At 39.6% G+C, this 13,782-nt stretch overlaps 1 protein-coding gene across 1 annotated transcript; it reads left to right on the top strand.

Moving 5' to 3' along the window:
• The first annotated feature begins 10,673 nt into the window (after nucleotides 1-10,673).
• Nucleotides 10,674-11,679, top strand: SPINT4 (serine peptidase inhibitor, Kunitz type 4). The gene is made up of 2 exons (XM_032353261.1): nucleotides 10,674-10,788; nucleotides 11,498-11,679. The coding sequence occupies exons 1-2, from the start codon at nucleotides 10,674-10,676 to the stop codon at nucleotides 11,677-11,679; spliced, it is 297 nt and encodes a 98-aa protein (XP_032209152.1).
• The last annotated feature ends 2,103 nt before the right edge of the window (nucleotides 11,680-13,782 follow it).

The following is a 13,782-nucleotide window of genomic DNA, read 5'->3' as shown; positions in this document are numbered from 1 at the left end:
AAATTAACAAGACAGTAAACAACAAGTGTTGGAGAGGATGTGGAGAAAGGGGAACCCTTTTATACTGTTGGGGGAATGCAAGTTGGTACAGCCACTTTGGAAAACAGTGTGGAGATTCCTTAAGAAATTAAAAATAGAGATTCCCTGTGGCTCTGCAATTGCACTACTGGGTAATTATCCCAAAAATACAGATGTAGTGAAAAGAAGGGCCATCTGTACCCCAATGTTTATAGCAGCAATAGCCACAGTCACCAAACTATGGAAAGAACCAAGATGCCCTTTAACAGATGAATGGATAAGAGAGATGTGGTCCATATACACTATGGAGTATTATGCCTCCATCAGAAAGGATGAATACCCAACTTTTGTATCAACATGGATGGGACTGGAAGAGATTATGCTGAGTGAAATAAGTCAAGCAGAGACAGTCCATTATCATACGGTTTCACTTATTTGTGGAGCATAGGAAATAACATGAAGGACACGAGGAGATGGAGAGGAGAAGGGAGTTGGAGGAAACTGGAGGGGGAGATGAACCATAAGAAACTATGGACTCTGAAAAACAATCTGAGGTTTTTGAAGGGGCCGGGGGTGGGAGGGAGGGTGAGCCTGGTGCTGGGTATTGTGGAGGGCACGGATTGCATGGAACACTGGGTGTGGTACATAAACAATGAATTCTGGTACATTGAAAAGAAATTTTAAAAATTTAAAAATTTAAAAAAAAAAACACAACACTAACTAGCTGCTGCATTGCTGGGTGAAAGCAAAGGAAATGTGGATGAATACTGTGAGGAAGAAGTCCTGAATATCAGCCACTACTTTCTGATCAGAAAAGAGGACCATAATTTTCTCTTCTTTGCTGTATCATGGATGTTCATAAATATAAATGTCATCACTGTTATATATGTGTGTGTGTTTATTTTAGTTATTTCCCATCTCCCATGTTCTCCTACTATTTTATATGATGTGAGCAGGTAATATTTATATTAGAATTTTTTTCATAGGTTCAGTAACAATCTCCCACCATAAATCTCAGCAGTGGCAACAATAAAAGTTTCTCTCACACACACATCAGCAAGAAAACAGATGCCTGACTAATCTGAACTGGGTTTGACTGAGCTTGGATCCAGGCTGAGAGTAGAGTCCACTTTTGATCCTTGTGTCTCTCCTCCTTCTTGAACTAAGAGTTTCTCAAGAAACACTCTTCCTGTGGTAAAATGCAGAACTCAAAGAGGAAATCCAACCCCACAAGCCTGTTACTATTTCTTGACCAAAACAAGCAACAAGATCAAGTCTAAAGTCAAAGACCCAGGAAATATAGAAATACAGACTGTCCACTTGGAGGCCATTGGATGAAAGTAGATATAAAATAATGGATTTAATAAGGCTTACAAGAAAGAGATTAACTCAATTATTATAAATACATAATGCATCCAGTGTACTCACACTTTGCATTTCAAAAAAAAGAAATGTCCCTTCTGAATGAGTCTGAAATTTTTAGAAAACTATGATCATATAGCGTGGACACTACACTGGAAGCAATGGGCAAGAAGGAAGCAGGAAGATAAGGTATAAGGTTGTACTTCTTATTTCCACCATTTAAATAATGAGAAAGAAGCAAAGCACTAATGAGGTATTCTCTGCAAAGCTGGTGAATACATGAAAAAAAAAAAAACTGCAGTCAGAAAGAGCAAAAGTAAGAGTCAAGAGTATGAGATAAAAGCAAAAATAGGAGTCAGAGATTTAACCCTTGTTGGAATCTTGGACTCTCCTGATGGGAACTTTTACTAAGTCCTTTTGTGTCCCATCCACACCTCCTTATTGGAACGAACTTTTTCAATTTGAGCAGAACTAAGTGAATGTCTGACTATGTACAAGAAATTCTTTCAGTCAAGGGTCTTAAATGGGAGGTTGACTACTGCACAAGAATGCTACATAACAGAGGTATGAAGAAACCGGAAGGCTTTTGGAAAAGTGTGCATTAATTCATGATACATATAATAAGTATAGTAGTGTATCAGCGTGACTGAGTTGCTTGAGAAAACTTCAATGCAGGAATCATTAAGAGAAGCTGGTCCTTCTGCCAGATGACCAAGAAAGGAATTCAGGGCAGAAACTTTCCATTAGTCAAATCCAAGGAATCTTTTGGAGCAGTAGTGGGAAGCACTGTTTAAGCAAGTAGTATTAAGCTAATAAATAAAATATCTTGCTCCTGCATTGACCAAGGGAGCAGAAAAAAGTCACAGTGATAATGGGGACAAAATTATCTGTGTGGATCTATGGATTTAGTTTTTTTCCCCCCCGTTAGCATTGTATGCTCTGGTTCTGGTGATTTGGCATGGCAGTTTCCACACAAATATGACAGAAAAAAAGTAAGAAGCACAGTCCTAAGAGAGAAATATACAGGATTATATACAGACCCCTTGTCAGATAGCTTCCATACTCAAGGAGACAGAACTCCTTCATCTGTAGCATGTACTCATGCAACCAGGTTTTAGAATGCCACCTCTTTTCTCAAATCCAAGCCTTCAAGACTTGCCTGGGAACTCTGAGGCTTAAAGAAAGATGATGTATCAGGAGCAGTGGCCAGGGAAACAGTTGCAATTCCATGAAGCTCTGAGTCCATTAACTTCACAGTAGTACACCACCACCCTCCCCCGCCACACCCTCTAGGCACGCTTCCTGACTCAGGTAGATTTGTCTATACGATTGGCACGTCCATTCTCAGTATCAACTGGAGTAAGTTTATTAAGCTTTGGTCAAACACAAAGTGCCAAGTCACTCCCCTGGACACATTCTAGAATACTGTCCACTCAGTAAAGTCAGAGATAGGTCCTACATTCCATCAATCTTTTGTCACTTTTTAGGAGCTTCTTCCTGAATTAAGAACAAAATTATGGGTTCTGACTATGGGAAAAAATACCTCTTAGGGCATTGGGAAATCCTAACCTAGAGTCTAGCCTCACGATATTCTAAATCTTTTTCAGGGTAAAGGCTAGGACAGGAATGTAACTCCTCCTGGAGTCTCGATCCTGCTCTTAAACATCAAGTCTAATAATCTGGAGCACTGGGTAAAGCACCCAGAAAGGCCCAGATGAACCTCCTACTTGTTGCTTTTGGGACAAGATGGGAGAAATTTTATCTGAGCTGAAACTATTGTTTTAGGCTGGGACTTAATTTTTTGGTGGCTCCTCGTGCATTTTGTTCCTATCTTTCCCACTTCACTAGTTCTCAGCCTCTGGGGGAGGACAGGATGTGCCAAACAGCTAATAAACCAAGGGGACCTTGTGTCCCCAGAGCCCCATCCCATTCTTTACACCTTCAAAGCAGCATGGTGCCCTGAAAAAATTTTTTTTAAGATTTTTTTTTTTTTTGACAGACAGAGATCACAAGTAGGCAGAGAGGCAGGCAGAGAGAAAGGAAGGGAAGCAGGCTCCCCGCTGAGCAGAAAGCCCGATGTGGGGCTCGATCCCAGGACCCCAGGATCATGATCTGAGCCAAAGGCAGAGGCTTTAACCCAATGAGCCACCCAGGCACCCCCTGAAAACTTTTTAATTTAATATGAAGATTAATTAAAAACTTTTAATTTAATAAGGTTAATTAATTTAAAACTTTTTAATTCAATAAGGTTCAAATTAGTTTATGGTTTTATTTACTGGCATTCAAACTTGTTTCAAAAAGATTTAAGGCAGGGGCACCTGGGTGGCTCAGTGGGTTAAAGCCTCTGCCTTCAGCTCTGGTCATGATCTAGGAGTCCTAGGATCGAGTCCTGCATCTGGCTCTCTGCTCAGCGGGGAGCCTGCTTCCCCCTCTCACTCTCTGCCTGCCTCTCTGCTGACTTGTGATCTCTGTCTGTCAAATGAATAAATAAAATCTTTTTTTAAAAAAAAAGGATTTAAGTCAGCTTACCAGGATTCATAATACATAATATTTTAAACACACACACACACACACATTTAGGGGCTCCTGGGTGGCTCAGTTATTTAAGCATCTGCCTTCACCTCAGGTCATGATCCCAGAGTCAGGCTCCCTGCTCAGCAGGAAACCTGCTTCTCCCTCTCCCACTTCCTCTGCTTTTGTTCCCTCTCTTGCTGTCTCTCTCTGTCAACTAAGTAAATCAAATCTTTTTAAATAAATAAATGAATAAATAAAAAAAAATTTTTTTAATTAGCCTAGGTGAGGAAGATAGAAGAAAGAAGATAAAAAAATAATAAAGTAGGGTAAAACTATGCAGGAGATGAGCATAGCAAATGCATGCTATGTGGTCACAGACACTTGCTAGGAGATATCATAAAATGGTTCTAAGCTTTCGTAATAACAGCACAGTAAGGGCAGCACAGCTACAACCTTTAGAGTAAGCATAAAGTTAGCCCAAAAAGATACTCAGGCATAGTGAAAATAATCGTGGTAGTAAGTGGCCAAAGAGAAAAGCTTCTTCACATGTCCTGAAAGAGGAAACTGGGTGGTAAGGTGAATAGCACTCTCTGTGACAGCCTCATGTTAAATTCCAGGAAGTTTCCTGGGGCTGCTTCCTTAAGGGTTATCAAGCATAGGCTGACAACACATGGTTCAGTTCCTTGGAGGCCCTACATGGCATAATCCATGAATGTGTTTAAAGAATCCAGAAGAAAAAATGTGCTAATTATCATCATTTCCCTGCATGCCTCCACAATATTGTTTTCCCCTTTTTTTAATTTTTTTAAGATTTTATTTATCTCAAATAAATAAGTGGGAGAGGGAGAAGCAGACTCTCCCCTGAGCAGGGAGTCCGATGGGGGCTCTATCCCAGGACCCCAGGATCATGACCAGAGTCAAAGGCAGATGCTTAATGACTGAACCAACCAGGTGCCCCTCACAATAGTGTTTTTCTTAGTCCACTTTTAGGAAGGCATTGAAGAGTAAATTTGCAACCACCTTCCCCAACAAAATGTGACTTATGAATAGGTCTTGGGTTTGGCAGAAAAGACTAATTTACCATGAAACTCATGTAGCTTAAGCTCCAGGCCCTTCACTTGCTTCTCTCTGGATGAGGAGAGGAAAGAGCAACACCATCCAAACATGGAGGCAGACAACATTGTCCCAACCTAGGGGGAGGGGGGTGGCTAGAAGAGTGGAGGGCTGCAGGGCCATATCCTAATAGTGGTCTTAAGTTAATTCTGTGTTCATGTCTGGGCAGCCCACACTGACGATCTGCCTTGGTTGCACCCATCAAGCAAAATGCTCCCATATTGGACTTCAAGAAGAAATAACAAAAAAATGTTGCATGGCAACATGCTTGGAGCCAGGGTTCAAGGTTTCATGGCCACATTATGAACCCAAGACAGGGCAGAGTAAGGGCGCTGAGGACCTGGTGGAACTGGATCAGTGACTATTAGGCTGCAGTGAGGTTCCATTAGATCAAGACCAAAGAGCTAGGATTCCCCAAGGGCTTGTCCCAGGCATGCAGCACCACCGGAGCCAGAAACTATGAAGAAAGCTACAGATGTGGCATCACCAATGTTATAAATCTAGAAAGGATCTTTCCCAATATCAACAACTTAATTTTTTAATTGAAATATAACTGAGATATGACATTCTGCAAGTTTAAGGTTTACATTGTGTTTTGATACATTTATATATTGCAATATGATTACTATAGCATTAGCTAGCACCTCTATGAAGACACATAATTGTTATTTCTTTTTTGTGGTAAGAATGATTACAATCTAGTCTCTTAGCAACTTTGACGATTATAATATGGCATTGTTGACTATAATCACTGGGCTGTGCATTAGTTCTCCAGGACTATAACTTTAAGATTTTTATCAACCATGCTAGAGCAAAGACTGAATTATCTTTCTGTTCTCTCTCTAGAAACAAGATATAGCGTCGCCCGGGTGGCTCAGTCATTGGGCATCTGCCTTCAGCTAACGTCATAGTCCTGGGGTCCTGGGGTTGAGCCTTACATTGGGCTCCCCGCTGGGCTGGAAGCCTGCTTCTCCCTCCCCCACTCCCCCTGTTTGTATTCCTTCTCTTGCTGTCTCTCTCTGTCAAATAAATAAAATCTTTTTTAAAAAAATAAAAAATCACTGTCATGAGAAGAGGTGATCAGAGAATAATCAGCCAGAAAATATAGGAAAATGGTATTTTAAAAATATTTTAAATAATAGTAATGAAATGTTATTTTTCTAGGATTCATGATGTTTGATGTATTCATAAGCTTTTGTAAGCTTGTGATTTGTTATAATTTCTTTTTTTAAGATTTTATTTATTTATTTGAGAAAGATAGAGTGAGAGAGAGAGAAGGAGCAAGGAGAGTGGCAGAGGGAGAAGAGCTCCCCAGTGAGCAGGGAGCCCAATGTGGGACTCAGCCCAGGGACCCTAGGATCATGACCTGAGCCAAAGGCAGATGCTTAACAGACTGAGCCACCCAGGTACCCTATAATTTCCTTTTTCCTTCCAAATAAATATTGACTTACATACCTAACTTTGTATCCATAGTTTTTTGCATCATTGCACTGCAGTGTTTCTCTAAAATAAGATTCCCTAAATTGTATAGGTTTCAAGCTCCATGAAACCTGTTACATCCTCTTACAACCAATCAGTAACACAGTAAATAAACTGTTCCTGAAGTCCGTGAACTGCTGTAACAAATTACTCCCACCCAAGGAAGGGGTCATGGGAGTCCCCAACCTATAGCTGGTTGGTCAGAAGTCTAGTTAACCGCCTAGACTTGCCATTAGTATCTGATGTGGGTAAAGGGGGTGCAGTCTTGTGAGCCTGAGCACTAAATATGTAGGATCTGATGGTATTTCCCTGTAAATAGTGTCAGAATTCAGTTAAATTGTAAGGCACCCAGTGGTGTTGAGGAATTGCTTGATATGGGCACTGGGTGGCTCAGTGAGTTAAGCCTCTCCCTTCAGTTCAGGTCATGGTCCCAGGGTCCTGGGATGGAGCCCCACATGGGGCTCTCTGCTCAGCAGGGAGCCTGCTTCCCTATCTCTCTCTCTGCCTGCCTCTCTGCCTACTTGTGATTTCTCTGTCAAATAAATAAATAAATAAATCTTTAAAAAAAAAAAAAAGAATTGCTTGAGGTATGGAAACACACACACACACATCTAATCTCAGAAGTGAAGCTGTGTTGTTATTGTAGAGTCGGGAGAGTAAAGGGCATACAGGAGGAGTGTGGTTTTCCCTCTACTACCCAAAGCAAGCTATAGATTCCATACAACCCTTATTAAATTCCAATGACATATTTCACAGAAATAGAAAAAAAATCCTAAAATTTTTGTGGACCAAAAAGACCCCAAATAACCAAAGCACCTTGAGAAAGATAAACAAAGCTGGAGGTATCACATTTTCTTATTTTAAACCACATTTATTTTTTTCTTATTTTATTATGTTATGTTAGTCAACATACAGTATGTCATTTGTTTTTGATGTAGTGTTCCATTATTCATTGTTAGCATATAACACCCAGTGCTCCATGCAATACAAGCCCTCCTTAATACCCATCACCAGGCTCATCCATCCTCCCACCCCACTCCCCTCTGAAACCCTCGGTTTTTTTCCCATAGTCCACAGTCTCCCATGGTTTATCTCCTCCTCTCATTTCCCCCTCTTCATTCTTCCCTTCCTTCTCCTAATAAGTGAAACCATATGATAATTGTCTTTCTCTGCTTGAGAAATATGCTTATTTCACTTAACATAATCCTGTCCAGTTCACCTATGTCGAGGCAAATGGTGGGTATTCATCCTTCCTGATGGCTGAGTAATATTCCATTGTATATATGGACCAGGAATCCATAAGAGACTCTTAACTCTAGGAAACAAACAGGGTTGCTGGAGGGGAGGTGGGGAAGGAGCTACAGGGGGATGGGCATTAAGGAAGGCACGTAGTGCAGTGAGTGCTGGGTGTTTATGCAACTGATGAATCACTAAACTCTACCCTGAAACTAATAATACACTATATGTTAATTAATTGGGGGGGAAAAGCTACAGTAATCAAAACATTATTGTACTTGCATGAAAACAGACCCATAGACCAATGAAACTGAACCAAAAGCCTAAAAATAAACCCATATGTATAAGGTCAACTAATACCTGACAAGGAAACCAAGAATACACAATGGGAAACGGATAGTCTCTTCAATAAATGATGCTGGGGAAACCACATATCCACATGCAAAATAATGAAACTGGACCTCTATCTTACACCACTCATGAAAATTAATTTGAAATGGATATGGACTTAAATGTAAGACCTGACACTGTAAATCTCATAGAAGAGAAGCATAAGGAAAAAGCTCCTTGGTAATAGTCTTTGGCATTGATATTTTGGATGAGACATTAAGAGCACAAGCAGCAAAAGCAAGCATAAACAAGTAAGACTACATCAAATAAAAAAGCTTCTGCAAACAAAGGAAGCAATCAACAAAATGAAAAAACTATCTATGGATTGAGAGAATATATTTGCAAACCACATATCTGGTAAGGAGTTAATGTCCAAAATTTGTAAGGAACTCATACAATTCATTGAAAGTGAAAAAAGCCAAATACTCTGATTTTTAAATGAGCAAAGGACCTGGATGGACCATTTTCTACGAGACGGATGAATAGCGAACGAATATATAAAAAGGTGTTCAACATCACTACTCATTGCTTATGCTAGACATAAGATTAATATATAACTTAAATCATATTTCCATATATCAGAAACAAATAGAAATATAATGTTTAAAGATATCAATTACAATAATACCAAAAATATAAATAAGATTACAAGACCTGTTTGAGAAATATAAATATTGTAAGCCTTTCCTGGAAGATATTAAGAAAACCAATACAGGGGCACCTGGTTGGCTCAGTGGACTAAAGCCTCTGCCTTCAGCTCAGGTCATGATCCCAGGGTCCTGGGATGGAGCCCTGCATCAGGATCTCTGCTCTGCGGGGAGCCTGCTCCACCCTCACCCTCCCCACCCCCCACTTGCCTCTCTGTCTATTTGTGATCTCTGTCTGTCAAATAAATAAATAAAATCTTAAAAAAGAAAAGAAAAGAAAACCAATACAGATGGGAAACTGTTGTATATACCTAAGATAATATTGTAAAGATGTCATTCTCCCCAAATTGACCTGTAAATCTAATTCAACTAAAATCAATATCCAAGATGGGCCTTTTGAAGAACTGGACAAACTGACCCTGAAATGTATGTGAATATGCAAAATCCTAAGATAATACAAAATTCAAGTAATTAAGAATGGCTTTGGAGCAGGGATATATAGTAGAGTGAAACACAGATCTCAGAAATAAGTCAAGCAGAGAAAGTCAATTATCATATGGTTTCACTTACTTGTGGAGCATAAGGAATAACACGGAGGACAAAGGGAGATGGAGAGGAGAAGTGAGTTGGAGGAAATCAGAGGGGGAGACAAGCCATGAGAGACTGTGAACTCTGAGAAACAAACTGAGGGTTTTGGAGGGGAGGAGGGAGGGTGGTTGGGTGAACCTCATGGTGGGTATTAAGGAGGGCACGTATTGCATGGAGCACTGGGTATGGTGCATAAACAATGAATTTTGGAAAACACACACAAAAAAAAATTGAATTAAATTAAATTAGAAGCCAAAAAAAGGAAAAGAAATAATCCCAAATGTATAAAAGAAGTTATTATATAGATATTATATAGATAAAATGTATGACATAGATATTATATAGATAAAAAAAGAACTTATCAATAAATGGATCTGAAGCCATTGAAAAATTCAATCGGACGATTATTTCATACTTGACCAAAAATAATCAACTTCAGGTAGTTTAAGAGTTTAAATGTGAAAGCCAAAATTTCAAAAGTTTTACAATAAATCAAAACTAAGTTGTCCCATATTCTAGGCAATATAGTATAGTGAGTTCAAATCTTGATTCCACTACATAATAGATGGATGACCTTGCACGTAAAACTTTTTTTTAAGATTTTATTTATTTATTTGACACATAGAGAGCACAAGTAGGCAGAGAGGCAGGCAGAGAGAGAGGAGGAAGCAGGCTCCCCGCCAAGCAGAGAGCCCAATGCAGGGCTCGATCCCAGGACCCTGAGATCATGACCTGAGCTGAAGACAGAGGCTTTAACCCACTGAGCCACTCAGGCGCCCCTTGCATGTAAAACTTAACCTCAACCTCAATTTCTTCATCTGTGATGGTGAAAGTTGCACCTAACTCGTGCATGTGCTTTTTTTTTGAAATTCAAAGATTTTATGCAGATGGATAAATAATAGTGCTTAGCATGAAGGAAGTACCATAGAGGTTAGTTACCATCATTACTACTATTGTTCTTATTACAGCCTTCCTGTTTCACCAGGATCAGTGTCTTCCTTGTTGTGGAAGGTTAAAGAGAGGAAAGGAAGCAATTCTTTTTTAATTCTTTAATCATTCTATCCTCCATCATTAAACTTATGTTAGAAGTTCTGATCCTTTCATTTCTATGGTTCCTAGATGAACATGGGACTCACTGTCAAGAGTTTAACTGGCCTGGGACCTTCAGCTTCATGGCTGGGTACTCAAGCATTCACTGTTCAACTCAATGCCTAGTAATGCCCAGTCCTGGCCCTTGGGGTGAGTGGGCACAGCCATCTCAAGTATCAAGCCCAAAATATAACATCAGTTGATACCAAGACTCTCCTACCTCCTGCTTGCTGCATCATGAAGCCTGCTGAGTTGGGATTTCTCCTAGGGCTCTTCATCTTCCTCTTGCTGACTACCCCATTAATGGGTGGTGTTGCTAGACTTGCTGAAATGATATGTGGAGACCTCAAAGGTATGAACTTAAAGCCAAAAATAAATGCAAAGACCAATTATGAATGAGGGAGAAAGTGTCAAAAAAAAAAAGTAATATCCAGCTGGTCCAGGAAGGTCCTCCTTTTAGGTTAATACCCATAGACTCTTAGTCCTTTGACTATGGGCATTACTTACTCTAGGGCTCTTGTGGATGTCTGATAAGAAAAAGCAAACTACGATCAAATCAGTCCTTTCCAGATGGGGGTGTCTTTTGTAGGCATTCCAAAGAACCAGCAGTATTTTGAACTAGGGGTTTCCTGAAAAATTTCGAAGATCCCAGACCATTTAAGAATACGTACTGAGAGGAGAGTAAACGGGGATTGGAAACTGAGCAAACTGAGGCATTTTCAATATCTGGGATCTGGGTGCAAAGAGAACACTTGAACCCATGGTCCTTATTTACAGAAGCTCACAATGTAGATGTGAAGGATAATGAAGCTTTCTTCCATGGGTAATGTGTACAGGCTCATTGCTTCTGGAGCACAAGAGGTGGCACAGTCTACACTGTGAGTCAGACACCCCAAATTCTGGCATGGCCACATAGCAAATGCATGCCCTTGGTCAAGCCACTCAACCACTTCCCGCCCATTTCCAAACTAATGTGAGGAATCTTTAAGGGTCCTGTAAAGCAAGATCTCTGGCTGAGTTCTAACTAATTCTCCCTAACTCAACGGGAACCTCTCATGCAGATCCCTGCAAAATGGATATGGAAGTTGGCAGCTGCTTTGAAATTCACTTCAGATATTTCTACAACCAAAGCTCCGAAAGATGTGAAAGTTTTATCTTCTCCGGATGTAATGGCAACCTTAATAACTACAAGCTTAAAATAGAATGTGACATAGCCTGTGTCAAAGAGTACAAAATAACGTAAGGAATCCCATCTTGTCCTTGATCCTTGGGGGAGAGGAAAAGGAAAGGCTCTGAGATACTAAGATTCCTTGTTTGGGATGGGAAGAGGGAGGATTGTCCTCAACAAAAGGCTTAATAGTTGAGTTGGATCTCAGGATCATTTATCATTTTCCAGTTGGGGAATCAAATTCCAGAGAAAAAATAGTAGTCACCATTTATCAAATAATTACCATGTGCCAGGTGCTGCACTAAGCAATTGACATATATTGGTATAATTTAAAATTTAAATCACTCTAAGCGATATTTTTATCATTAAAGTGGGCAGATGAAGAAACCAAGTCCACTGGATGTAACTACCTGGCCCAAGTTCACATTATACGATGTAGCAAGGTTTCTAACCAGATCTGATAGTCACCCAGGGCTTGACCATTTTACATACACAAGTTCACCTAAACCCAACCCTTTTAATCCCAGACTTGTGAAATCTCCATAGCAGTATGCTGTTTTATACGAATAAGCTCTCAGCTCACACTTTGGCCATTTCCCAGTCACTGGAACTAGAAGAAGGTCCTTGGAGGCTAACAAGGCTTTTGTATGGCTGATTTCCAGGAGAGTAAAATGAAAAGTGACCTTGGGAATAACTCAAAAACAGAAATTTTGCTTTATTTGTCTAATATCCTTAGTGCATTTTTGCAATGCCTGGCACATAGTAGAAATGACTTAAGTTTTAAGGGAATGAAAGAATAGAAGATTCATCAGTGGAACAGGAGGGACATTGAAAGATACGGCATCTCAGCACTTCCCCTGGGATAAAAAATGACTTAAATTAATCCAAAATCTTTTAACACAGATCTGTTTTTTGTTTGTTTGTTTGTTTGTTTGTTTGTTTTTGCTTAAACAGGGAAAAAAGGCCAAAAGGTTAGAGTTGATGCACCATTCTGAAACATTGTTTTAAGAAAATTCAAGCCAATTTTTAAATCTTTGTAATATTTCCATAATCCTGGAAACTTCCAGCTGTTTGCCATTTTCCGGACGTGAGTTCTCTCTTTGCTGAGAATTGACTGTATGACCATTAAAATAAAAGCAACTTTGTGTCAGCCCTCCCTGCTGTCTGAAAGTCTCTTCCCCTGTCTTAACCAGAGTTGAATCTCAACTGGTCTCATCGCCTCCTCACCCCTGAACCATTCCTCATATGTGCACATAATGTTTCAGGCATGACAAGCTAGATCTAAATGGGTTCATATCACCTCCCTTCTCAGGTTGAGCTAGTTCATAGAACCAAGGTACTAAACCCGTGCTCCTTGCCCTTGAAACCAAACTGATAAATGAACCTCACATTCACATGACATGTCCTTGTACTCATAACAAATGTTTCTTTGTGATGTGTCCTGATTCATGCCCCCCAAGTCAGGAGCCCCAGTTAGTTTAACTAGCCTTCTAAATTGGTCCCTATTAATAAGTAGTTATTTAAACATTGTTTAGTACCTCAGTCTTTGAAATTTGACTTGGCTGTTCTCAGTCTTTCTGGAAAAACTACCCTCCATTTCTTTTTTTTAAGGTACAATAATTTTTGAAGTTTAATACATTTCAGACATACAGCCACCCTTTTGTTTAAAACCAATTCTAACTTTCAGCTTCTGCTTGCTTCATTTCCTATCCCACACAGTAATTTTCTTTATTTTGCAGAACAGCCTTAACTTCTACTACACTGTCATATTTTACTGTGCATTAAGCATCTGTTATCAATAGACTAACCAACACAGAAAGCAGGATTATGTTGTCAGACTTAATAATTCAGAAATATTAACCAGCTCTCATAATCATTGATGGTTCTGCATATGTAGTCAGCCCTCAGTGTACATTTTGCATAACTTCTCTGCCTACCAGTACTTCTGCATAACTCTCTGCCTACCAGTATAAGATAATAGTGCCGAATCTTTCATGTAACTAAAAGAGTTAATTTGGTTAAATGAAATCAATTCATCAGCAATATTATGCTAAGCAAAATAAGTCAGAGAAAGGCAATTACCATATGATTTCACTCATATGTGGAATTTAAGAAAGAAAACAGAGGATGATATGAGAAGGGAGGGAAATATAAAAGAGACAAACCATGAGAGACTCT

The sequence above is a fragment of the Mustela erminea genome, chromosome 7, assembly GCF_009829155.1.
Source record: "Mustela erminea isolate mMusErm1 chromosome 7, mMusErm1.Pri, whole genome shotgun sequence".
Lineage (NCBI taxonomy): Eukaryota > Metazoa > Chordata > Mammalia > Carnivora > Mustelidae > Mustela > Mustela erminea.
Note: the sequence above shows the minus strand (reverse complement) of the source record. Positions and strands in the feature narration are given on the sequence as shown.

Excerpts from the sequence above, each read along its gene's own strand:
- SPINT4 (XM_032353261.1), top strand. The coding sequence starts at position 10,674 with ATGAAGCCTGCTGAGTTGGGATTTCTCCTAGGGCTCTTCATCTTCCTC. Across the intron at positions 10,789-11,497 it reads GATATGTGGAGACCTCAAAG|ATCCCTGCAAAATGGATATG; the intron begins GTATGAACTTAA and ends CCTCTCATGCAG.